The sequence below is a fragment of the Gymnodraco acuticeps genome, unplaced genomic scaffold (assembly GCF_902827175.1).
Source record: "Gymnodraco acuticeps unplaced genomic scaffold, fGymAcu1.1, whole genome shotgun sequence".
NCBI lineage: Eukaryota > Metazoa > Chordata > Actinopteri > Perciformes > Bathydraconidae > Gymnodraco > Gymnodraco acuticeps.
In genome coordinates, this window is record NW_022992204.1 from 5,464 (window position 1) to 31,158 (window position 25,695).

At 45.0% G+C, this 25,695-nt stretch overlaps 1 protein-coding gene across 1 annotated transcript; it reads right to left on the bottom strand.

Annotated features, from left to right (window-relative positions):
- On the bottom strand, window positions 1-25,695 carry ahi1 (Abelson helper integration site 1; the record flags this gene model as incomplete). Its single annotated transcript, XM_034205603.1, is given in 16 exon segments — window positions 1-2,145; window positions 3,175-3,257; window positions 3,365-3,420; window positions 4,049-4,211; window positions 4,321-4,398; window positions 4,578-4,636; window positions 7,398-7,515; window positions 8,013-8,065; window positions 8,407-8,446; window positions 8,807-8,910; window positions 8,913-8,975; window positions 11,680-11,820; window positions 11,912-12,042; window positions 13,004-13,122; window positions 25,241-25,347; window positions 25,550-25,695. Coding segments are annotated over 16 exon segments (1,615 nt in total), but the record flags the coding sequence as incomplete, so codon positions are not given.

Sequence of the window (25,695 nt, forward strand, 5' to 3'; positions counted from 1 at the left end):
TCGCTTTCAAGTGTTTTTATTATAAAAACAAGTCTGATATCAAACCTGTGCCTTCACATGATGTACTTTACAAATGCATATCTGTGAGGAAGAGGAGTAATCTCTGACAGGCTGAGGACATACATCTAGTTTCTCTATATCAGCGGTAACATGTACACACTTCATAAATCTGCCCAACGGCAACATGTGAACATATATTTCAGAGTTTAGACCATCAGCCGCCCTGACCCTCTCACCTCCTGCAGGTGGATCAATATGATAAACATACCTTTGAATTACTCAACTCTTTATGAATCATTTCATCAGCACGTCTTTACAGTCCATTCATGAATCTGTATTCACACAACATACTGACGTCAGAAATAAGAACAGCTGCAGGGCAAGTGTGCCTGGAGTCTACGTGTCTGTACGTGTCTGGAGTCTACGTGTCTGTACGTGCCTGGAGTCTACGTGTCTGTACGTGCCTGGAGTCTACGTGTCTGTACGTGTCTGGAGTCTACGTGTCTGTACGTGTCTGTATGTGCCTGGAGTCTACGTGTCTGTACGTCTCTGGAGTCTACGTGTCTGTACGTGTCTGGAGTCTGCGTGTCTGTACGTCTCTGGAGTTTACGTGTCTGTACGTCTCTGGAGTCTACGTGTCTGTACGTGCCTGGAGTCTACGTGTCTGTACGTGCCTGGAGTCTACGTGTCTGTACGTGCCTGGAGTCTACGTGTCTGTACGTGTCTGGAGTCTACGTGTCTGTACGTGCCTGGAGTCTACGTGTCTGTACGTGTCTGGAGTCTACGTGTCTGTACGTGTCTGTATGTGCCTGGAGTCTACGTGTCTGTACGTCTCTGGAGTCTACGTGTCTGTACGTGTCTGGAGTCTGCGTGTCTGTACGTCTCTGGAGTTTACGTGTCTGTACGTCTCTGGAGTCTACGTGTCTGTACGTGCCTGGAGTCTACGTGTCTGTACGTGCCTGGAGTCTACGTGTCTGTGCGTGTCTGGAGTCTACGTGTCTGTACGTGTCTGGAGTCTACGTGTCTGTACGTGTCTGGAGTCTACGTGTCTGTACGTGTCTGGAGTCTACGTGTCTGTACGTGTCTGGAGTCTACGTGTCTGTACGTGTCTGGAGTCTACGTGTCTGTACGTGTCTGGAGTCTACGTGTCTGTACGTGTCTGGAGTCTACGTGTCTGTACGTGTCTGGAGTCTACGTGTCTGTACGTGCCTGGAGTCTACGTGTCTGTACGTGCCTGGAGTCTACGTGTCTGTACGTGCCTGGAGTCTACGTGTCTGTACGTGCCTGGAGTCTACGTGTCTGTACGTGCCTGGAGTCTACGTGTCTGTACGTGCCTGGAGTCTACGTGTCTGTACGTGTCTGGAGTCTACGTGTCTGTACGTGCCTGGAGTCTACGTGTCTGTACGTGCCTGGAGTCTACGTGTCTGTACGTGCCTGGAGTCTACGTGTCTGTACGTGCCTGGAGTCTACGTGTCTGTACGTGTCTGGAGTCTACGTGTCTGTACGTGTCTGTACGTGCCTGGAGTCTACGTGTCTGTACGTCTCTGGAGTCTACGTGTCTGTACGTGTCTGGAGTCTACGTGTCTGGAGTCTACGTGTCTGTACGTCTCTGGAGTCTACGTGTCTGTACGTGTCTGGAGTCTACGTGTCTGTGCGTGTCTGGAGTCTACGTGTCTGTACATGTCTGGAGTCTACGTGTCTGTACGTGTCTGGAGTCTACGTGTCTGTACGTGTCTGGAGTCTACGTGTCTGTACGTGTCTGGAGTCTACGTGTCTGTACGTGTCTGGAGTCTACGTGTCTGTACGTGTCTGGAGTCTACGTGTCTGTACGTGTCTGGAGTCTACGTGTCTGTACGTCTCTGGAGTCTACGTGTCTGTACGTGTCTGGAGTCTACGTGTCTGTACGTCTCTGGAGTCTACGTGTCTGTACGTGCCTGGAGTCTACGTGTCTGTACGTGTCTGGAGTCTACGTGTCTGTACGTGTCTGGAGTCTACGTGTCTGGAGTGAAGGCAGCGTTGCTGTGTCCTCCTGAGTGTCTGTGAGCCAGAGGACTGTCTGTTGATCTTCCTCTCCTCCTGCTCATCTCCTGAGGAGCGTCTGAAGCAGGAAGTCCCGCCTTCTTCACCCTCTTCTTCCTCCTCACTCTGCAGGAACACAACAACAGTCACTATTTATTGTTGTCTATATCTCTGTCTCTGTCAGTGTCTCACCTGGTGTCTCTGTCAGTGTCTCACCTGGTGTCTCTGTCAGTGTCTCACCTGGTGTCCTGTGTCTCAGTGTCTCACCTGGTGTCCTATGTCTCTGTCAGTGTCTCACCTGGTGTCCTGTGTCTCTGTGTCTCACCTGGTGTCCTGTGTCTCAGTGTCTCACCTGGTGTCCTGTGTCTCTGTCAGTGTCTCACCTGGTGTCCTGTGTCTCAGTGTCTCATCTGGTGTCCTGTGTCTCAGTGTCTCACCTGGTGTCCTGTGTCTCAGTGTCTCACCTGGTGTCATGTGTCTCTGTCAGTGTCTCACCTGGTGTCCTGTGTCTCAGTGTCTCACCTGGTGTCCTGTGTCTCAGTGTCTCACCTGGTGTCCTGTGTCTCAGTGTCTCACCTGGTGTCCTGTGTCTCTGTCAGTGTCTCACCTGGTGTCCTGTGTCTCAGTGTCTCACCTGGTGTCCTGTGTCTCTGTCAGTGTCTCACCTGGTGTCCTGTGTCTCAGTGTCTCACCTGGTGTCCTGTGTCTCTGTGTCTCACCTGGTGTCCTGTGTCTCAGTGTCTCACCTGGTGTCCTGTGTCTCTGTCAGTGTCTCACCTGGTGTCCTGTGTCTCAGTGTCTCACCTGGTGTCCTGTGTCTCAGTGTCTCACCTGGTGTCCTGTGTCTCTGTGTCTCACCTGGTGTCCTGTGTCTCAGTGTCTCACCTGGTGTCTTGTGTCTCAGTGTCTCACCTGGTGTCCTGTGTCTCTGTGTCTCACCTGGTGTCCTGTGTCTCAGTGTCTCACCTGGTGTCCTGTGTCTCAGTGTCTCACCTGGTGTTCTGTGTCTCTGTGTCTCACCTGGTGTCCTGTGTCTCAGTGTCTCACCTGGTGTTCTGTGTCTCTGTGTCTCACCTGGTGTCCTGTGTCTCAGTGTCTCACCTGGTGTTCTGTGTCTCTGTGTCTCACCTGGTGTCCTGTGTCTCAGTGTCTCACCTGGTGTCCTGTGTCTCTGGCTCTGTGTCGTTTGTCTCTGACAGGAAGCGGAGCTCTCCGGAGGAACTGATGGCAGCAGACACCTGGAGAGAGACAGGAAGTGATGAAGACCACCATCAGGTCTCCTTTAAACCAGTATCATATAATCAGAACTAGCAGTAGATGAATCTGTATGATGGCGTCCCCTCACCCTGGTGGGAGTCTTCCTCTCGGTCTCCTCAGCAGCCGGAGCCCCCTCCTCGTCTCCTGCAACAGACAATAACTCTTACCCACAATGCATCTTTTACACATTGCATTATAACCAAACCCCCGGGAAGTGCTCCGCACTCTGAGGAAAATATTCCTAGTGTCCAAACGGCGGTACGGCAACTTCCGTATCAGTCCGTGACGTCACTGGCCCAGAAAGACTTTCTCCCATTGACTAACATTGGGAAAGAGACGTCTGTCAATCAGAGGATCATTTTAACTTAATAAACTACCCAGTATGAACTCTGTGAAAGCCCTTTTTAGAATCATTCGGTCCTTAAAGTTGTAAAATGCACTAAAAGCCGAATCCAGATTTATTTTCTCTCTCCATTCATTCTACTGAAGAGCGGGAGATCGGGGGTGGAGCTTAATAACAGGAGGTGGGGCTTAATTACAGGAGGCGTGGCTTAAGGGGAAACTAAACTGTGCTCTATGAGCTACATACGGGTACTTCTGCTCTGACAGCAAGGCATGATGGGTAATCTGTGACGTTTTGCTCTCTAAAATGTCAGGCCATGTTGTCCTCATGAGCCAATGAGCAGCTCTCATAATGAACAGGCCCCGCCTCCAACGCTGTATCCAGTTCTTATTAAACATCCATGATCCTACCCCCCCCCCCCTCTCTCACTCTGGTCGGAGACGTATGAGGACAGGAAGTATCCCTGCTGTCCGTCAGACAGCCGCCCGAACCACCAGTTCTCGTTGTCCCTGAAGAGGACCTGGACCTCGTCCCCGCGGCGCAGCGTTAGCTCGTCAGAGCGGGACGCCCTGTAGTCGTACAGAGACACCACCTGCAGGGGGGGAAGTGAAACTGAAGCTCCTGAAAGCTGTTCTCTGAAACCAGCAGCAGGCCTATAGGAGTCTCTGAGGAACTAGATTGATTGATGGATTAAGACTCACCACCTGTTGATCAGCTGACTCTGTCTCATGTCCTCCTGCAGAGACATGTCCTCCTGCAGAGACACGGTCCGAGACGCTCTGGAGGAGGGACACAAAAACATCTCAAAATGTTTCAGAGTTTCATTTTGGAAAATGCACTTTTTTCAAAGGACCCCTGGAAACCCTTTTAATCGCGCGGCAGCACAAATAGCTTTAGCAGCTGACTAAATGCTCAGTGGAATAGAAACCCTTTTATAACACACAGTATGATCTGTTACCGTGTGCAGCCTGGAGGACGGGGCTCCTCTCAGACGCTGACCCACTGGACTGAAGCCTCCTGAAGGGACAGGAACAATCGGCTGTTAGCTTGTGGGAGTGTTGGAGTGTAACAGGACGCAGTGATTCATTACAGACGTACGGACACAGGTGTAAGGATCAGAGGCCCGTCTCTGTGCACGGAGAACATGTTCCACTGCACGGAGAACATGTTCCACTACACGGAGAACATGTTCCACTACACGGAGAACATGTTCCACTACACGGAGAACATGTTCCACTGCACGGAGAACATGTTCCACTGCACGGAGAACATGTTCCACTACACGGAGAACATGTTCCACTGCACGGAGAACATGTTCCACTGCACGGAGAACATGTTCCACTGCACGGAGAACATGTTCCACTGCACGGAGAATATGTTCCACTACACGGAGAACATGTTCCACTGCACGAAGAACATGTTCCACTGCACGGAGAACATGTTCCACTGCACGGAGAACATTCACCCCTGATCTGCTCAGCTGTAATCCAACAAATATGTGACCCCACATTCCCAGGACTATCAGACCAGGGGCCACCAACCACACAGAGGCTTTATGTGTCCTACTACTGTAGGGATTTAGAGTCTCTATTTGTTAAAATAACAGTGATGCAAGTTAATAGTAATACCAGTGTAACACCAGTGTAACAGCAGTGTAACACCAGTATAATACCAGTGTAACACCAGTGTAACAGCAGTGTAACAGCAGTGTAACACCAGTGTAACAGCAGTGTAACAGCAGTGTAACACCAGTGTAACACCAGTGTAACACCAGTGTAACAGCAGTGTAACACCAGTGTAACAGCAGTGTAACACCAGTATAATACCAGTGTAACACCAGTGTAACAGCAGTGTAACACCAGTGTAATACCAGTGTAATACCAGTGTAACAGCAGTGTAATACCAGTGTAACACCAGTGTAATACCAGTGTAACAGCAGTGTAATACCAGTGTAACACCAGTGTAACACCAGTATAATACCAGTGTAATACCAGTGTAACAGCAGTGTAATACCAGTGTAACAGCAGTGTAACAGCAGTGTAATACCAGTGTAACAGCAGTGTAATACCAGTGTAATACCAGTGTAACAGCAGTGTAACACCAGTGTAACAGCAGTGTAACAGCAGTGTAACAGCTGTGTAACACCAGTGTAACACCAGTGTAACACCAGTGTAACAGCAGTGTAACACCAGTGTAAAACCAGTATAATACCAGTGTAACAGCAGTGTAACACCAGTGTAAAACCAGTATAATACCAGTGTAACACCAGTGTAACACCAGTGTAACACCAGTGTAATACCAGTGTAACACCAGTGTAACAGCAGTGTAAAACCAGTGTAACAGCAGTGTAACAGCAGTGTAACACCAGTGTAACACCAGTATAATACCAGTGTAACACCAGTGTAACAGCAGTGTAACAGCAGTGTAACACCAGTGTAACAGCAGTGTAATACCAGTGTAACAGCAGTGTAATACCAGTGTAACACCAGTGTAACACCAGTATAATACCAGTGTAATACCAGTGTAACAGCAGTGTAATACCAGTGTAACAGCAGTGTAACACCAGTGTAACACCAGTATAATACCAGTGTAACACCAGTGTAACAGCAGTGTAACACCAGTGTAATACCAGTGTAATACCAGTGTAACACCAGTGTAATACCAGTGTAACAGCAGTGTAATACTAGTGTAACAGCAGTGTAATACCAGTGTAACACCAGTGTAACACCAGTATAATACCAGTGTAATACCAGTGTAACAGCAGTGTAACACCAGTGTAACAGCAGTGTAACACCAGTGTAACACCAGTGTAACACCAGTGTAATACCAGTGTAACACCAGTGTAACACCAGTGTAACAGCAGTGTAACACCAGTGTAACACCAGTGTAACAGCAGTGTAACACCAGTATAATACCAGTGTAACACCAGTGTAATACCAGTGTAACAGCAGTGTAATACCAGTGTAACACCAGTGTAATACCAGTGTAACAGCAGTGTAATACCAGTGTAACAGCAGTGTAATACCAGTGTAACACCAGTATAATACCAGTGTAATACCAGTGTAACAGCAGTGTAATACCAGTGTAACAGCAGTGTAACAGCAGTGTAATACCAGTGTAACAGCAGTGTAATACCAGTGTAATACCAGTGTAACAGCAGTGTAACAGCAGTGTAACAGCAGTGTAATACCAGTGTAACACCAGTGTAATACCAGTGTAACACCAGTGTAACAGCAGTGTAACAGCAGTGTAATACCAGTGTAATACCAGTGTAATACCAGTGTAACAGCAGTGTAACACCAGTGTAACACCAGTGTAATACCAGTGTAACAGCAGTGTAACACCAGTGTAACAGCAGTGTAATACCAGTGTAACAGCAGTGTAATACCAGTGTAACAGCAGTGTAACACCAGTGTAATACCAGTGTAACACCAGTGTAATACCAGTGTAATATCAGTGTAACAGCAGTGTAATACCAGTGTAATATCAGTGTAACAGCAGTGTAACACCAGTGTAATACCAGTGTAATACCAGTGTAACAGCAGTGTAATACCAGTGTAATATCAGTGTAACAGCAGTGTAACACCAGTGTAATACCAGTGTAATACCAGTGTAACAGCAGTGTAATACCAGTGTAACACCAGTGTAACACCAGTGTAATACCAGTGTAATACCAGTGTAACACCAGTGTAATACCAGTGTAATACCAGTGTAACAGCAGTGTAATACCAGTGTAACACCAGTGTAACACCAGTGTAACAGCAGTGTAATAACTCACGCTGCTGAGTGCTGAGCGAGGCCAGAGGGATCAGCGTCTCGGCCACAGATCCAGAGATCTGCAGTTTGGCGTGAGGAGAGAGGAAGGAGGGGGGGGGCAGCGAAGAGTTTAACCCCGTCTGAAACAAGAGGGGCAGGAGATTAATTTCACTTCAAACACACATCTACTTTACATGAACACATTTCATCAATAATCTTGTTCTTGATTCAATGTAGAGAGGTCAATCCAAAGTGGAGAATACATGAAATATATGTATTTAGTGAAAAGGAGCCGGACTATACTCTGTGTTCAGGACTTCTTTCCCACATGTCTGTAATCAGATTAGTAATAATGCTCCCATGGTATTAAATATGTAGCTTTACAAAGAGCGTCTGTATGGGACTCCTGGTCACATTGTTGCGGGTTGGAGCAGCAGAAACACATTCAGCATGAAGTTACTGAATGAGGTCTATTGTTGATATGAAGGCCATGAATGTTACATCACCTCAATAAGACCACGTTCACTAACTACAGCTGCTACTAACCGCTATCATTATGAATTATTATGAGGATTCCTAGAGGAGTGTTTGGTGTTTAAAATGACAGAAAATATTTGTAATCTGATTTAAAACTCACTGTGACAGAGTCAGGGGTGAAGCTCCTCCCTGAGTGAATGAAGCTCATTTTATCTGAAACACACACACACACACACACACACACACACACACACACACACACACACACACACACACACACACACACACACACACACACACACACACACACACACACACACACACACACACACACACACACACACACCACACACACACACACACACACACACACACACACACACACACACACACACACACACACACACACACACACACACACACACACACACACACACACACACACACACACACACACACACACACACACACACACACACACACACACTATAAGTAAACAGCCCTGTTTGATTGACAGGTTGATGGAGATATTAGATATGACACCCTGGCAGCACCTGGCTCGTTGTGTCCGGACAGAGAGGACCGAGGAGTCTCCTGAAAAAAAATCTGTATTTTTATATAAAAACATATAAAACAATATTTTAAATAAAAAGGACAACAAAATAACAATAAAGGTTTTGATTTGTTACTATCAATAACTTTATATAATGATTATAAGTATAATAATTATAATAAAAATAAAGGCAATGGTACAATCAGCAAATATAATAAAACATATTAAGAAATAATATATAATAGGTATTCATAATATTAGCAATGATAAAAATAACAAAGCAATAATAATAAAACTAAAATATGATTATTAATAATAATAGCAATAAATATATATATATATTTAAAAGGCTATAATAGAAATAAATAATAATAATAGTTGTTATGATAAAGGATATTAACCAGCACAGAGTCGAGCTGCTGCTTGACGCTCTGCATCTTCAGAGCCAGCCTGGTGGTGAGGATCAGCTGATCCATGGAGTCCTGCAGGGGGGGGGGGGGGGGGGGGTCCGGGGGTCTGCAGAGGACGACCTGCTGCTGGCCTTCAGACTCTGGCCCTCCAGCTGGGACACTGACAGAGAGACATGGGGGGGGGACACTTAGGTTAGGGTTGAATGCTATAACACCCCCTGCTGTGAAACACAAATGATGAAGACGTACAAAAGGACGGGGGGGGGCATTTCCTGAGTTCAAATCTTCTAAAATGAACGTGATACATTTACAACAAAAAATACAAATATTCTTTTAGACTTGATTCTCATCATTTCTACTTTAACTTCAGTGAGTATTCATGTTTGCACATTTTTAAAACATATCATCTTTCTGTAATGTTGTTCTCTTTCACGAAATCTCAGAAAATATCGCAGTTATTTTTCCAGATCAATTTGTTGTAGTTGATCGGGTGCTGGTTGAGTTGATCGGGTGCTGGTTGAGTTGATCGGGTGCTGGTTGAGTTGATCGGGTGCTGGTTGAGTTGATCGGGTGCTGGTTGAGTTGATCGGGTGCTGGTTGAGTTGATCGGGTGCTGGTTGAGTTGGATCGGGGTGCTGGTTGAGTTGAACGGGTGCTGGTTGAGTTGATCGGGGTGCTGGTTTGGATCGGGTGCTGGTTGAGTTGATCGGGTGCTGGTTGAGTGTGACTCGGGTGCTGGTTGAGTTGGATCGGGTGCTGGTTGAGTTGATATCTGGGTGCCTGGTTGAGTTGATCGGGGTGCTGGTTGAGTTGGATCGGGTGCTTGGTTGAGAGTGGATCGTGGTGGATGGTTAGGAGTTGATCGGGGCTGGTTTGCTCGGGTGCTGGTTGAGTTGATCGGAAGTGCTGGTTGAGTTGATCGGAGTGCTGGTTGAGTTGATCGGGTGCTGGTTGAGTTGAGCGGGTGCTTGTTGAGTTGATCGGGTTGTGCCTGGTTGGTTGAGTGGATCGGGTTGCTGGTTGAGTTGATCGGGGTGCTGGTTGAGTTGATCGGTGCTGGTTGAGTTGATCGGGTGCTGGTTGAGTTGATCGGGTGCTGGTTTAGTTGATCGGGTGCTGGTTGAGTTGATCGGGTGCTGGTTGAGTTGATCGGGTGCTGGTTGAGTTGATCGGGTGCTGGTTTAGTTGATCGGGTGCTGGTTGAGTTGATCGGGTGCTGGTTGAGTTGATCGGGTGCTGGTTGAGTTGATCGGGTGCTGGTTTAGTTGATCGGGTGCTGGTTTGAGTTGATCGGGGTGCTGGTTGAGTTGATCGGGTGCTGGTTGAGTTTGATAGGTGCTGGTTGAGTTGATCGGGTGCTGGTTGAGTTGATCGGGTGCTGGTTGAGTTGATCGGGTGCTGGTTGAGTTGATCGGGTGCTGGTTTAGTTGATCGGGTGCTGGTTGAGTTGATCGGGTGCTGGTTGAGTTGATCGGGTGCTGGTTTGAGTTGATCGGGTGCTGGTTTAGTTGATCGGGTGCTGGTTTAGTTGATCGGGTGCTGGTTTGAGTTGATCGGGTGCTGGTTGAGTTGATCGGGTGCTGGTTGAGTTGATCGGGTGCTGGTTTGAGTTGATCGGGTGCTGGTTGAGTTGATCGGGTGCTGGTTTAGTTGATCGGGTGCTGGTTGAGTTGATCGGGTGCTGGTTGAGTTGATCGGGTGCTTGGTTGAGTGGATCGGGTGCTGGTTTAGTTGATCGGTGTTCTGGTTGAGTTGATCGGGTGCTGGTTGAGTTGATCGGGTGCTGGTTGAGTTGATCGGGTTGCTGGTTAGTTGATCGGTGCTGGTTGAGTTGATCGGGTGCTGGTTGAGTTGATCGGGTGCTGGTTGAGTTGATCGGGTGCTGGTTTAGTTGATCGGGTGCTGGTTGAGTTGATCGGGTGCTGGTTGAGTTGATCGGGTGCTGGTTGAGTTGATCGGGTGCTGGTTGAGTTGATCGGGTGCTGGTTGAGTTGATCGGGTGCTGGTTGAGTTGATCGGGTGCTGGTTGAGTTGATCGGGTGCTGGTTGAGTTGATCGGGTGCTGGTTTAGTTGATCGGGTGCTGGTTTAGTTTGATCGGGTGCTGGTTTAGTTGATCGGGTGCTGGTTTAGTTGATCGGGTGCTGGTTTAGTTGATCGGGTGCTGGTTTAGTTGATCGGGTGCTGGTTGAGTTGATCGGGTGCTGGTTGAGTTGATCGGGTGCTGGTTGAGTTGATCGGGGTGCTGGTTTAGTTGATCGGGTGCTGGTTGAGTTGATCGGGTGCTGGTTGAGTTGATCGGGTGCTGGTTGAGTTGATCGGGTGCTGGTTGAGTTGATCGGGTGCAGGTTGAGTTGATCGGGTGCAGGTTGAGTTGATCGGGTGCAGGTTGAGTTGATCGGGTGCTGGTTGAGTTGATCGGGTGCTGGTTGAGTTGATCGGGTGCTGGTTGAGTTGATCGGGTGCTGGTTGAGTTGATCGGGTGCTGGTTGAGTTGATCGGGTGCTGGTTGAGTTGATCGGGTGCTGGTTTAGTTGATAAGGTGCTGGTTCCTAAAGGGAGAGCTGGGTCAAACTGCTTTAGATACGCTGCTCCTTCTGCCTGGAATACAGTGAAGAAGGAGCAGCAACTGTCAGATGTGATCACTGTGGGGCGGACAGAGAACAGAGGTGTGATTGGTCGATGTGATTGCGCTTATATCCCATCATTGAAGTTGTTTTAAAATTGTGCCAGTTTTTAATGTTTTATAAAAGTTTCTTTTATTTGCATATTGACTGGGTCAGGGTTAGGGTTAACCCATTGACTGCGTGTGTGTGTGTGTGTGTGTGTGTGTGTGCGTGCGTGCGTGCGTGTGTGTATCCTCACCTGTGCGGTCGTGCAGGTAGAGGTGGATCAGCTGCTCCTGTCCGAAGGCACTGAAGGCCACCATGTTTTCGTGGGGGTGAAAGCAGACCCCGTGCAGCGCGGTGGAGAAACTCAGCTCCGAGTACACCGCCAGCTGGTCTCCTGAGAGAGGGGGGGGGGGGGGGGGGGGGGGGGGGTCAGCTGCAGGTATATAGATAGGTATGTAATAGTAATGATAATAAGAGGGTCTGACCGGTGTCGGTGTTCCAGACGTAGGCCATGCCGTCCTCGCTGCCTGAAAACAGGAAGCTCCCACAGGGGGTGAAGGTGCTGCAGAGCCTCTCTCGGTAGTTCGTGGCCCCGATGTAGCGCTTCACCGCCAGGCTGACCACAGGCATGAGATCAGATGAGATCACATGAGATCAGATGAGATCAGATGAGATCACATTAGATCACATGAGATCACATGAGATCAGAGGAGATCAGATGAGATCACATGAGATCACATGAGATCAGATGAGATCACATGAGATCAGAGGAGATCACATGAGATCAGAGGAGATCACATGAGATCAGATGAGATCAGATGAGATCAGATGAGATCACATGAGATCAGATGAGATCACATGAGATCAGAGGAGATCACATGAGATCAGAGGAGATCAGAGGAGATCAGATGAGATCAGATGAGATCACATGAGATCAGATGAGATCAGAGGAGATCAGATGAGATCAGAGAAGATCACATGAGATCAGATGATATCAGAGGAGATCAGATGAGATCACATGAGATCAGAGGAGATCACATGAGATCAGATGAGATCAGAGGAGATCAGATGAGATCAGATGAGATCAGAGGAGATCAGAGGAGATCAGATGAGATCAGATGAGATCAGAGGAGATCAGATGAGATCAGAGGAGATCACATGAGATCAGATGAGATCAGAGGAGATCAGAGGAGATCACATGAGATCAGAGGAGATCAGATGAGATCAGATGAGATCAGAGGAGATCACATGAGATCAGATGAGATCAGAGGAGATCAGATGAGATCAGAGGAGATCACATGAGATCAGATGAGATCAGAGGAGATCACATGAGATCAGATTAGATCAGAGGAGATCAGATGAGATCAGAGGAGATCACATGAGATCAGATGAGATCAGAGGAGATCAGATGAGATCAGAGGAGATCACATGAGATCAGATGTACTTTACTGATCCCATTTGTATACACTTCATGTCATATTTACACTTTGAGTTGCCCTCTCACCCTCAGTCATAAACAAATATAATATTTGCATCTGACGCAGAAAACCACCAGATTATATGTGATAGATATTTACATGCGCAGGTCCATCACCCGGAGCACGCTGTCTCTGGCGTGGATCAGCAGGCAGCGTCCGTTGGGATGCAGCTGCAGTTTGTTGATGGGGACGCCGAGCAGGTCGCTCTCTGAGATCTCCTGCCGGACACATGCTCAGTTATACTTTACATGAAACATATGGACTGTACGAGTTAACCTCCTCTCCTGTACTGTTGTGAGTTTTCATAGTATGTTTAATACTTAAAAACGAAAGTTAGTTATAATCAAATATAATCAATTATATTCTTGTATAACCCACAATGAAAATGCTTCATATTTTAGGTTTTCTATAGTTACAGTATAAACAAAACAAAGTGGGTTGTTTAGGTTGAGTTTTCTTCCTCTCCTCTGGCAGCAGTCCACAGGGAGGGGGGGGGGGGGGGGGGGCTTCACACTAAGGAGACACATTAAGAGGCCAAAGAGAGTTCATGTCCTTTTCACCCTAACATGAAGAGGAGGAGTTTGTTTTTTTGGGTTTAGGATCCAGTTTTTTTAGCATAAAGAGACTGGTTTTTTGAGAGAGCGCGAGAGAGGGGGGGTGACCCCTGGTAGACTCTCTCCCGGTAGGCTGTGTGCTTCAGAGCTGGGTTAATAGCTCTCGGTAAGGTCCTTCTAGACGGGGTAAATATCTCTCGAATTTATTGGTTGTTGGCTGAGTGGAATGATTTGATGAGAGAAAGTGTATGAACCTTTATAAATACCGCGACCTGTGGGGAAAATCTGGTCCCCCGAAATGTGCGGACAGGTATGGGTTTTTGAGTGTTAATCCGCCGTCTGTGTCGGAAAAAACGGTATGAAACTGATGTGAATAAATGGGTGAATGGAAAGTTGAATGCGCTTTTTATTGTCACCGGTCTTTTTACGAGGAAATACCTCTAAATTCTATCGGGAGAATTTTAAAATGTCACAACTGAAATGGGCAGTTGGAATTAAAACATTTTGGTAATAAATGTAAGACTGTGAATTAAAGTTTCATTTGAACATGATCACAGCACGGTTTTTTTGTTAGTATGATTATAAGGTTGTGAGAGAGAAGGTAAAAACCCTGTATTAGTTTGGACCTATTTTTCTTCAAATAAACTGAATCCCACCTGTTGGATTGGGATCCTTTAAAAGACACCTGTGCCCTCCTCTCCTGCGTCAAAGGTAAGATTGCACCCTGCCACACACACTTAGGTAGGAGCACACTCCATTTACTGATATCAAAATCCTTCGGGATCGCTTAAACAGATTAAAAAAGAGTTGTCTGAATTGAAACAGCAGTTAATTGAACCTGGTTCTTCGGGGGGGTTAGGAAGAGGTGAGATCTTGCTGACGTTGGTGGATCTGAGCCACGCAGCAAACTTACATAGACTCAATAATCTTCGGAAAGGTCAATTAGGAGGTCAGAATAATTTACCGGAATAAATTATCAGGACCTCTCAAAACTCTAAACATGGCGCCCAACGTGGGGCTCTGTGAAAAGTAATATTTTTACAGAGTCAAAATACAAGAACCAAAACGACCTAGTGAAAAAAGTCGAGGAATACAAATCAGCGAAATACAGGCTGAAAGTCTTGTTAAAATACCTACCCCAAATCCTAGAATATATATAATTAAACCTGAAAGTGTAGTAATTTAAGTTAATACTATTGCACCGGACTGAGGGTTATATTATATCGGATATAGCTGTCTGATTAAAGAAGCTAAAGAAGGTTCATTTTCCCCTAGTCAAATTGAGAAGCCTGTGGTCCCTTTAACACAGGTTTAGGTGGCTAAAGTGAAGTCAGCCGTAGGAGCACTGCTCAGTACTTGTCCAATTACTTTGAAACTTATAGGTAGGACTTGACCAAGAGCTGCGGTTTGAACTTTTGCGTTAAAACATAACGTGGGGAAGAGTTAATGGGAGATTTAATAAAGATAAACATAGGTCTAAAGGTACCTATGCTGTTTAAAAAATTCGAAGCTCGGTACATAACACTCTTAGCTGAGGTACCCGCATGTACTAACTGAATCCAGAAAGAGAACTTAGAACCAAGTGACGGTATAGTCGGACTGATCACCCGTCGAGAGTAAAGCCTAGGAACTTGCATGTGTATAAAAGAGTGAACTTGAACCCTTTAATACATTTTTGTGTTGTTTTTTTAAACAAACAAACAAAAATAAATGGCGGACGAGGTTAGAACGCAGTTTTTAATGACTCGGAGCCAACCACACAGGGGGGATACACAGAAGCAAAATCCGGAGCTTCTGCCCGCCCTGGTCAGCTTAGCCCAGACCCACGGGCGTACCGCGACCAAAATACTTTCCTGTCAGACTACCGTTTGACAGAGAGCAACAAGCAGGTGGTATAATTAGTGCTGGAATTGGGCCGGTACTCACCGGTACGCAGTACCGGCACTTCTGGTTCTGACCCATGGAGTACCGGCACTTCTTGCTCAGTACCGGCATGCTGGCGGTACTCCGGTACTCATGCACCGTGCCAGTACTCAACACTCTCCCGCCGTTCTTATTATACATCCATATATATATATATATATATATACAGCCGCCCGGTACTCAGTAGATGCGTCATGAGGTGCCGAACGGACATTCTCATCGCTCTAACCGCTGGAGTTTCACAGCGGCTGTCAGCTGTTTACTCCTGTCATTCAAACAGAACGTGCTGGAGAGGGGGCGGGGCTTATCTTCTCCATGTAAATACTGTGGTGGAAACGACTATGTCAAAATTAACCTATTTGACCGTGATTTAATAGTAATACACGTTTCAAAATAATAATAATAATAATGCCGAAGTAACAACATACTGAAAACTGTTAGTAAAACCATGTTTTAATGCTTTACAATTGACATACCTAGATGCACGTGTGTTGTGTTTATGCAGTGCAACTCCCACCCAGTGGGTGGCTATGTAGAGTGATAGAACAGAGCAGGCACGCCCCCGAGAGAAGGAAAGCAAGTCACGTCACAAATGAGCATTTCTAAAATGTTAGCGTGGATTAATAAAAGTGCAAAAAGACAGCGGTTGTCGCCGGAAGAAACTTCAAATACAGAGAATGCTGTGCCTGTGTTGGAAATTGTGTCTGATGGGGAGCTTTCTTTGGTTGATCCTCCTGCTCCAAGTTCTAGTGCATTAGCATTAGCACTAGCTCCGCCGCCTCCTCCAGAGCCTCTAACGTTAGCTGCTGCTGGCGCAACTGCCACCACCAACACCGGGCAAAGCGATGCACCTGACTGCTGGACAACGGACCAGGTGCAATATTTTTGCAAGACCAATGCATGGCTCCTTCTTAAAGATAAGAAGCTAGGATGTCGGATATGCAGAGATGTCAAATCTTTGGGAATACACACTGGACAAGGACTGAAACTGTCAACTGAATGGGGTGAGTGTGCAGTGTCTCATTTCGGTGTTGACAAGGGCAAACAACAAGCTAGCCTGAGAAAAAAAATCAAAGAACATAAAGAATCACAAGCCCATGTAAAAGCTGCTGACATCCTTACATCTGCTTCACGTGAAACTATTCAACATCAAGTGCAGTCTATGCATAAATCTGAATTAGACACCACTATCAGAGTTTTTCGAACGGCATATAAAATTGGCAAACATAGCCGGCCATTCACAGACATGCCAATTGATTTGAATGTACAGAAACTGAATGGGCTGAACGTGGGCAGGGTTTTGCACTCCAATAAAACCTGTGGCGAAATCATCGACCACATAGCTCATGAGCTGAAGAAAAAAATGGCAAAAGACATTACAGAAAAGCAAAGAAAACTCTGTGTTTTGGTCGATGAATCTACCACTATTAGTGGTAAAACAGTGCTTGTTGTGTGTCTACGCTCAGCATTAGCTGATGCTGAGCCCGAAACGTTTTTTTGGGAGCTGATCGAGTTGGATGGAACAACGGCTGATGACATCACAAAGGCGTTAATGGAGTGTCTTGGAAGAGATTTTAATGAGGACTTTTTAGGTCAGTGTTTCGTTTATTTTGCATGTGATGGGGCTTCAGTCATGCTAGGGAAGAGAACAGGCGTTGCTACCCAGTTGTGTAGTAAATTCCCAAGCCTGTTTGTGTGGCACTGCTCCAATCATCGTCTAGAGCTGGCAGTTGGGGATGTGGTCAAGGAGGTCTCAGGGCTCAATCATTTCCAGATCTTTTTTGACAAACTCTATTCCTTGTTCCATGCCTCCCCCAAAAATCAGAGGCAGTTAGCGCAGTGTGCGCAAGCAGTCGGACAGCGTCTCCTGGTGATAGGGCGTGTTTTGTCCATCCGCTGGGTGGCTTCAAGTGAAAGGAGCGTCAGAGCAGTCTGGGAAAACTACCGAGTGCTTCATGATCACTTCACAAATGCTGCAAACGACACGAGCAGGGATTCCAGAGACAGAGCAAAGTACAAGGGCCTGGATGATGTGCTCACATCTGCAACGTTTGTCAGCAATCTGGGACTGATGTACGATGCGCTCACAGAGCTCAGCGACCTCTCTCGGCAACTCCAAAAAAGAGAGATGACACTGCCTACAGCAGATAGGCTCTTAACTCGAGAAATACGAGTTTTTGAATCCATGGTCACCATGCCTGGCCCACACATGACTACAGTTCATACAGCTCTAGCTGAGAAGTCCTTCAAGGGTGTTGCCCTGCGTGAGAATGGCAGGCTTGTACAGATTCATGCAGGTCAGTTTTTCCGCAGTATGGTAGAGAATCTGAGACACAGAATGACTTCCACAACCTCCTCTCATGTCAGCACAAGATAAATCCCATTACATGGCCGGGAGGCCCGGGACAATCAGCTAATCCAGGACATGAAAGTTATCCATCCTGGAAGTTGGCCTGAAGAGGAATTAGACGTACAGTATGGGGACGTAGAGGTGCTACGTTTGTGCGAAGTGCTGAAAGTGGACAGAAGAGAGACTGTTCAGGGCTTTCGCGAATACAAGGAAACCAGGGCATCCCGTACACCTGCTGCCATGGAGCCTCTACTGAAAGCAGTCCGAACCATCGCTGTCTCCACTAGTGAGTGTGAGCGGGCATTCAGCTGCATGAACGATATCCTTACTGCAAAAAGGAATGCTCTCTCTGTCAGCCGACTGTCCAGCCTGGTTTTCATTAAATGTAATGGACCATCACTAGGACAGTTCAATCCGGAACAGTATGTGAGGTCCTGGCTGGCAAAGGGAAGGAGAAGTGCTGATGAAAGAGCCTGTCCAGCTCCAGCCCCTGATACTGATGTCCCCAAGGCCTTCTGGAGCCTTTTCTAACAATGTGAAGTATATTGCAAAGCAGCTCACCCAGTGAGAAGACTTTTGGCATAATGTGCCGATTTGTACAGATCCTGGAGATAGAAGGACTTCAGACCAACCAGGGAGTTATCTGATCAGCTTGGTGTTCAATGTAACTCTTTACCATGGCTCAGACTTTGTTACTTGCAGTTACAGTTTCTCATTTTAGATTGTGCAAATTTTGCATTTGTTTTTACATGTTCTTTGTTCATGCTCTTTATCATTTTTCTGAGTTGGAAAGTTAGATTGCATCATAGTTTACTTTATACATATTTGTATTCTTCAGTGGTGAAGTATATTGCAAAGCAGCTCAGCCATGTGAGAAGACTTTTGGCACTTTTTCGTTTTTCGTTTTTCGTTTTCTGAGTTGGAAAGTTAGATTGCATTCAAAATGTACAGAAATACTTAATTTTGTTAAAGCTTTTTATAAAAAATGCTTCTGACCAGAGCTTTGTTTCCTTGTCATTAATGTTGAACACCACCAGAGGGGCTCTCACCTGAAAGGTCTCTGCTTCATGTGTCTTCAGCAGAAGATCTAGACTTTGATTGCTATATTTTCAGTTAATATTGACCTTACTAAGCTTTAGCCATATCCGCTGCCTATCATAACAAATGTTAAGTACAGTGAACCTTTCTAAAATATACAGTAGTAAAGAGACAAACCCACCAGCATTATAGTAGCCAAATTCTTGTTTGTGGGCTGTATATATAAAATTGACTTGAAAAAGTTGCTGATTTTAGAGTACTGGCACCTTTTTCATTCCAATTCAAGCACTGGGTATAATGTTTGAGACCCTATCTCCACCATACAGGGATAAAAGCTCAAAAAATGCCATTTAGGAGTATCCCATCTACTACTCCTAGAAAAAAAAAAAAACACATTGTTAGACATGATATTCAGGAAAAAGGAATGTTGGAAATAAATAATGTCAAATATTGAAAATCCTAAAACTGGATCAACAAACCAGGTTAATAAACCCTGCTAATAGGAAGCTAAAACATGCAGGAGAAATAGCAGTAGCTCTGGCAAAGAGAATAGGTCCTAGCATGCAAGCACAGTGTGATAATATGATAAGGACTATTAAACTGTCAGAAGGCGATGTGGTGATCAGATGACCCACAAATACCGGTTGTTTTGAATGTACTTTTAAGAAAAAACCTATGTGGGAACTATCAGCAGATAATCAAGCCCCAAAAATATCTTCAAAACTAATATGAGAAAGTTTTTGCGAAGCTAAAGCTCAAATACTTTACCAAAATCAACTAAAGTATTTACTTTTGACCCCTGTTTGGGAATGGGATTTTCCGTTACACAACGGAAAACTCAATTCAAGCCTTAAAGAACGCTTTAAAGACAAGTCAATGAGAGTTAAATGTGGTGCTATTTTTCTCATGAAGGAGAATGCACTTTTGGAAAAAAAGTCTCCTCTTTTCTCTGCTCCCGAGGTGCTGCAGAAAACACGCAGCACACAGGGTCAAAGACAGGCGTGACCTCTGGAGGGGAAGAACATTTGAGCAGACCACGAAAGACCATTAAAAGTTTTATGGCCTCAGCACAAGGGAAATAGTGTTCCTCTCACCAATGAATAAATCAACTCTTAACCAAGTCGGATCTAAAATAGACATAGCTCCAGTTGTTAAGAAAAGAGGGAGATTCAAAAAATTATCTTAACACCAGAACAATAATATCAAATATCAAAAACCAAAATAGTATGTTGAGACCCATTCTCAGAAACTAACAATGTGGAGATAAGGAACCAGGGTGATAGAAAATCTGTGTTATTCATGTCCATGACTTGATCAGGAACAGAGGGAAAATTATCACCTGAAGAGAAGCATCTTGCACTTGCATTAAAAATGTATCCAGCCCTGAGGGAAATGTCTCAAGGTACCAAAATGTGCATATACACTCTTTATTTTCCAATATCTGAAGCTACTAAACAAACTGTTCAGGGAGCAAAAACAATGATGAGTAGATGAAGAAAATGGAAGATGATAATGTCTGATCCAGATGTGGGGTGCAGAGGACCACAGGAAGTAAGCCACAAAGGGAAACATTGAAACCCTTACAGAAAACCGCTACTCCACAGATAACACTGTTTACAGATGGGAGTTTGCGGAAAGGTGACCAAGCAGCCACTTGGGCCTTTATAATGAAAACTAATTCAGGTGAAGTACTTTGCAAGCAAAAGGGTGCAATACCAGGTACAGCCTGCTGAGGAAAAGGCCATTTGTTGAGGGACTTCCTTTTGCTAAAAAAGGAAAAATAGCACACATCCGTATTATTACTGATAGTGATTATTATTAAAAAGCGGGTAAAGAAGAGCTTAATAATTGGGAACAAAGGCAGTTCAGAAATGTGAAAGGTGAAACGCTGACACCTGCCCATCTATTGAGGGTCTTATTGCAGAGTTAAAGGCAGGCATGTAGAATGGAATCATGTCTGTAGCCATATAGATAAGATATAATTTAACTATCAGGGTAATAGAGAAGTTTGACCTTGCTTAAAGCACGGGACGAGTTAACCACCGGACTGCCATATTCCCTAGAATATGGAAAAAGGGTGGAAGCATTCACGTACCACCTGAAGAAGCTCCTTAGGTTGTGCGTGAATTACACAGCAGTTTAGGCCATGTGGGCCTATTTCAGATGAGGAACATATTGTCTCCACAATAAAATCCTCTTACCAAAACTGCGATTGCACCTACAACACACATGGTCAACATGTCTTCAATGTGTAGAGGTGGATGGGTTTAAGAAAGTTCATCCTGAGCATCTTAAAATAATAGAGGAAGGACCACTAACCATTTTTAGTGCTGACATAAGCAGGTCCTTTTCTGACCCGCACTCCCAGTGGGAATAAGTATTTCCTTGTGACCTTTGATAAATGGAGGGAGTCATAAACATGTTTATCCTCTGACCAGAGCAACTGGAACACAGTGTCTGCTAAAATGGCGGAACATATAAGTATTTTTCCTAAAAACTGAGAAAATAGGAATGGATAATGTCACTCACTTTAAAAATGAGAAAGTTTTTGTCACCCTTGCAGGATAAAGGGAATCACACCTATCTGGTCTTTACCATATAAGTATCAGGCATTAGAGCAGCCAAAGAGTGGAGTATAAAAAACTGTAAAACAAATTGGGACATTCCAATCAATTTGACAAGGCTGAATATATTCCTATAAGTATGGAAAAGCTACCTATAGGGCAAAGGTCAGGTCATATCTAACTATCACACCTTTTCCGTTTAATTCAGAAATCGTGTATGGGTGACCAGAAAGGGGCAAAGTCCAGAGAAGGGTTAGCTTCAAACTAAATCAGAAGGTTTGGATACAGTGAAGTCAATTTCTGGGAAAGTAGTTTCACTCCAGAAGAGAGGACCGGTTCACCCAAGCCAACTGAGTTTAGAATCCAGATAGGAATATGACTGCGGCCTACCCATCCACTGTTGATGCTATCAGTCTCACATCACATGACATGTTTTGCACACACACGTGGCAGTTAATGTGCTTTCTTCCACAGGAGAGGATGGCTTTTTGTGGGATCTTCCCGCAATAAGTTAGAATTTGTCTTGGTGAATTCTGTACCAAGGGATATTTGATAGAGCAAAAGAGGGAATTTAAATCTGAGTAACAAGCAATAGCTCCAATGCAAAGGATTTAGCAGTAGAACTGTTAGAATCTATAGTGAATTATGCAGAAAGATGGCAAGACGAAACTCTGTCTATTAGCATATGGATCATTAGAGCTTGGATGGAGAATACCTCAGTATCAAAGAGGAAATGGAAAATAACCTTTATATTATTTTTCTCATTGTTTTTTAACTTTACACTATTAGTTTTCTTTTCAGTTATTTTTAATTGATATACGCTTACACCCTAAAAAGAGTATTCATTTAAATTAGATTTTTTGAATACATCTCTCCTTCTTTTTTGCTGGTTCTCACACAGCATGAAGGTGTAGGGCTGTCAGGTCGTTAAACTGATAAGAGTAAATTATGGCCCAGTGCTTTCTGCCATTTAAAGGCCAACTGAGTAAGAGGAGAAACAATCACCTTGCTGTGTATAGAAATTACAGAGCAATATGGAATACACGACCCTCTTGAGAAAACCCTTGGGGAAGTTTTTATTTTAACTGAAACAACTTTTTATGAATCAGAGAAATGATTTAAACTTGATTTTAGCTATATTGTTGAGATTAATACCTCAGCAATCTACCAAGAGGATTTGAACCTGCCTAGCGGGGAAACTTCAGTCACAGTGCCTCAAGTGAAGCTAAGTAGACTCCTGGACCCAGAAAACCTGTGCAGAAGGACCGGAAGGGGCAAGCGGTGAAAAGGAGGAGACTCGTAAGAGAAAAGAGCGATCTGATTCAGAGGTCTCCCCGGGTGCCCAAGCCAAAAAGATGTCCTTGCTGTCAATAGACATTCCAGAGGAACATGGAGTACCAGACCCCTTGGAAGGATTCCTGGGGGAAATTGTTTCAATTGAAACAATTATTAATGGATCAGAGGCTGAGTCACCTATGACCCCGCCAGAGAAGGAGGATGATTCTTCCAGCTCTGTGGGACAGGCTGCATCTCTACCCGCTGAGCCACTCAGATCGCAGTGGATTTCCCAGAAAAGGATGACGACTACCTGATAACTGCATGGTCAGATATCAGACGCCAGGTAGCAGCAACCCTACCTACCCCCTGCCACTGGTCCACTTCACCATCTCCAACCCGGCGACTTCGTGCTGGTCAAGGACTTCCGGAGAAAGAGCTGGAAATCCAACCGTTGGCAAGGTCCCTACCAGGTGCTCCTCATCACCCAGACAGCGGTCAAGGTCACCGAGAGAGCCACGTGGGTCCACGCCAGCCACTGCAAGGTCGTAGTCACAGGCCAGGAGAGACGGTAGAAACAGACGACAACAAGTGATGTGTCCTAGTCACCAACGGAAGACGACAACAAGTACCACCAACACCACACTGGCACCACATACACCTAATCTCACACTGCACACACAGGATGTCATGAGCCAGTGCCAGCTAAGCTGTTTCATATGCCTCTGGTTCCTCGTGTGTGCTATCATTGTGTGGGGACTCATTGACCTTGTCACAAAGTCATGAGCGATTATTGACGAGGTCTAAAAAATCCATAACAACTGTCGACCGAGTTATCTGGTTTTCGTTTGGAGATGTCGTCGAGCGAAAAACTGCAACCCCTCCATGGTCAGGGTCAAGGATATACATCAGATAGCAACATGGATTTAGGAGTCTACAACAGATGGGCCCCTCGCCCAAGGACATTCCTGTACGGTACTATGTTTTCGGTGTTTTTTCACACCAGGTTCATCAAAGGGTCGTCCTGATTACACATACTGAAGAACTTTTCATGATATTGATGCATGAAGTTTTACGGATGTAATATGTATGAGTTTTTACGATTTTATCTGTTGCCAGTTTGATAAACTTTGCGTTTGAAAAGAGGGTGTTGAGATCTTCATATGAAGTGAATACTTAAAACGAAAGTTAATTGAGATCATGGTATGAAGTGAATACTTAAAAAACGAAAGTTAATTATAAATCATACATGATCAATCATATTCTTGTATAAACCCATAATGAGAATGCTTCTTGACGGTTTTTGAATATGTATCTATGCTTACAATTTTTTCTGTTGCTATTTGAGAACTTTGCGTTTTGAAAAGAGGGTGTTGTGAGTTTTCATAGTATGTTTAATACTTAAAAACGAAAGTTAGTTATAATCAAATATAATCAATTATATTCTTGTATAACTCACAATGAAAATGCTTCATATTTTAGGTTTTCTATAGTTACAGTATAAACAAAACAAAGTGGGTTGTTTAGGTTGAGTTTTCTTCCTCTCCTCTGGCAGCAGTCCACAGGGAGGGGGGGGGGGGGGCTTCACACTAAGGAGACACATTAAGAGGCCAAAGAGAGTTCATGTCCTTTTCACCCTAACATGAAGAGGAGGAGTTTGTTTTTTTGGGTTTAGGATCCAGTTTTTTTAGCATAAAGAGACTGGTTTTTTGAGAGAGCGCGAGAGAGGGGGGGGTGACCCCTGGTAGACTCTCTCCCGGTAGGCTGTGTGCTTCAGAGCTGGGTTAATAGCTCTCGGTAAGGTCCTTCTAGACGGGGTAAATATCTCTCGAATTTATTGGTTGTTGGCTGAGTGGAATGATTTGATGAGAGAAAGTGTATGAACCTTTATAAATACTGTGGGGAAAATCTGGTCCCCCGAAATTTGCGGATAGGAATGGGTTTTTGAGTGTTAATCCGCCGTCTGTGTCGGAAAAAACGGTATGAAACTGATGTGAATAAATGGGTGAATGGAAAGTTGAATGCGCTTTTTATTGTCACCGGTCTTTTTACGAGGAAATACCTCTAAATTCTATCGGGAGAATTTTAAAATGTCACAACTGAAATGGGCAGTTGAAATTAAAACATTTTGGTAATAAATGTAAGACTGTGAATTAAAGTTTCATTTGAACATGATCACAGCACGGTTTTTTTTGTTAATATGATTATAAGGTTGTGAGAGAGAAGGTAAAAACCCTGTATTAGTTTGGACCTATTTTTCTTCAAATAAACTGAATCCCACCTGTTGGATTGGGATCCTTTAAAAGACACCTGTGCCCTCCTCTCCTGCGTCAAAGGTAAGATTGCACCCTGCCACACACACACTTAGGTAGGAGCACACTCCATTTACTGATATCAAAATCCTTCGGGATCGCTTAAACAGATTAAAAGAGAGTTGTCTGAATTGAAACAGCAGTTAATTGAACCTGGTTCTTCGGGGGGGTTAGGAAGAGGTGAGATCTTGCTGACGTTGGTGGATCTGAGCCACGCAGCAAACTTACATAGACTCAATAATCTTCGGAAAGGTCAATTAGGAGGTCAGAGTAATTTACCGGAATAAATGATCAGGACCTCTCAAAACTCTAAACAGTACCTTCTCCACCACCCAGCGCTGACTCAGCAGACTCTTCTTTCCTTCACTTCCTGTCGTCTTCCACACCAGGATCAGGCCTGAGTTATCAGCAGAGAACATCCTGCGTCCTGACCACACACACATCAGATACCAGCTTTAAACAGAATACTATATGTATAAATGTGTTGATTGTGTGTATATAGGATATACATATTTTTATATATATTTGTATTTTGGATTGAGGGAAACGGTATTTCGATCTCTCTGTACACACAAACTGAAAGATTGACAATAAAGTAGACTTTGATATAAACGGTACTTCTCCTGTACCTGTGGGGTCGAAGCAGAGTGAGTTGATGAAGCTGCGGTGACCTTCGACCTCCTGCAGCAGCTGCCCGTTCACGTCGGGCACGTCGACCCTCCAGAGACGCAGCAGGGTGTCGAACCCCCCCGTCAGCACCAGGCCGGGGGCCGCA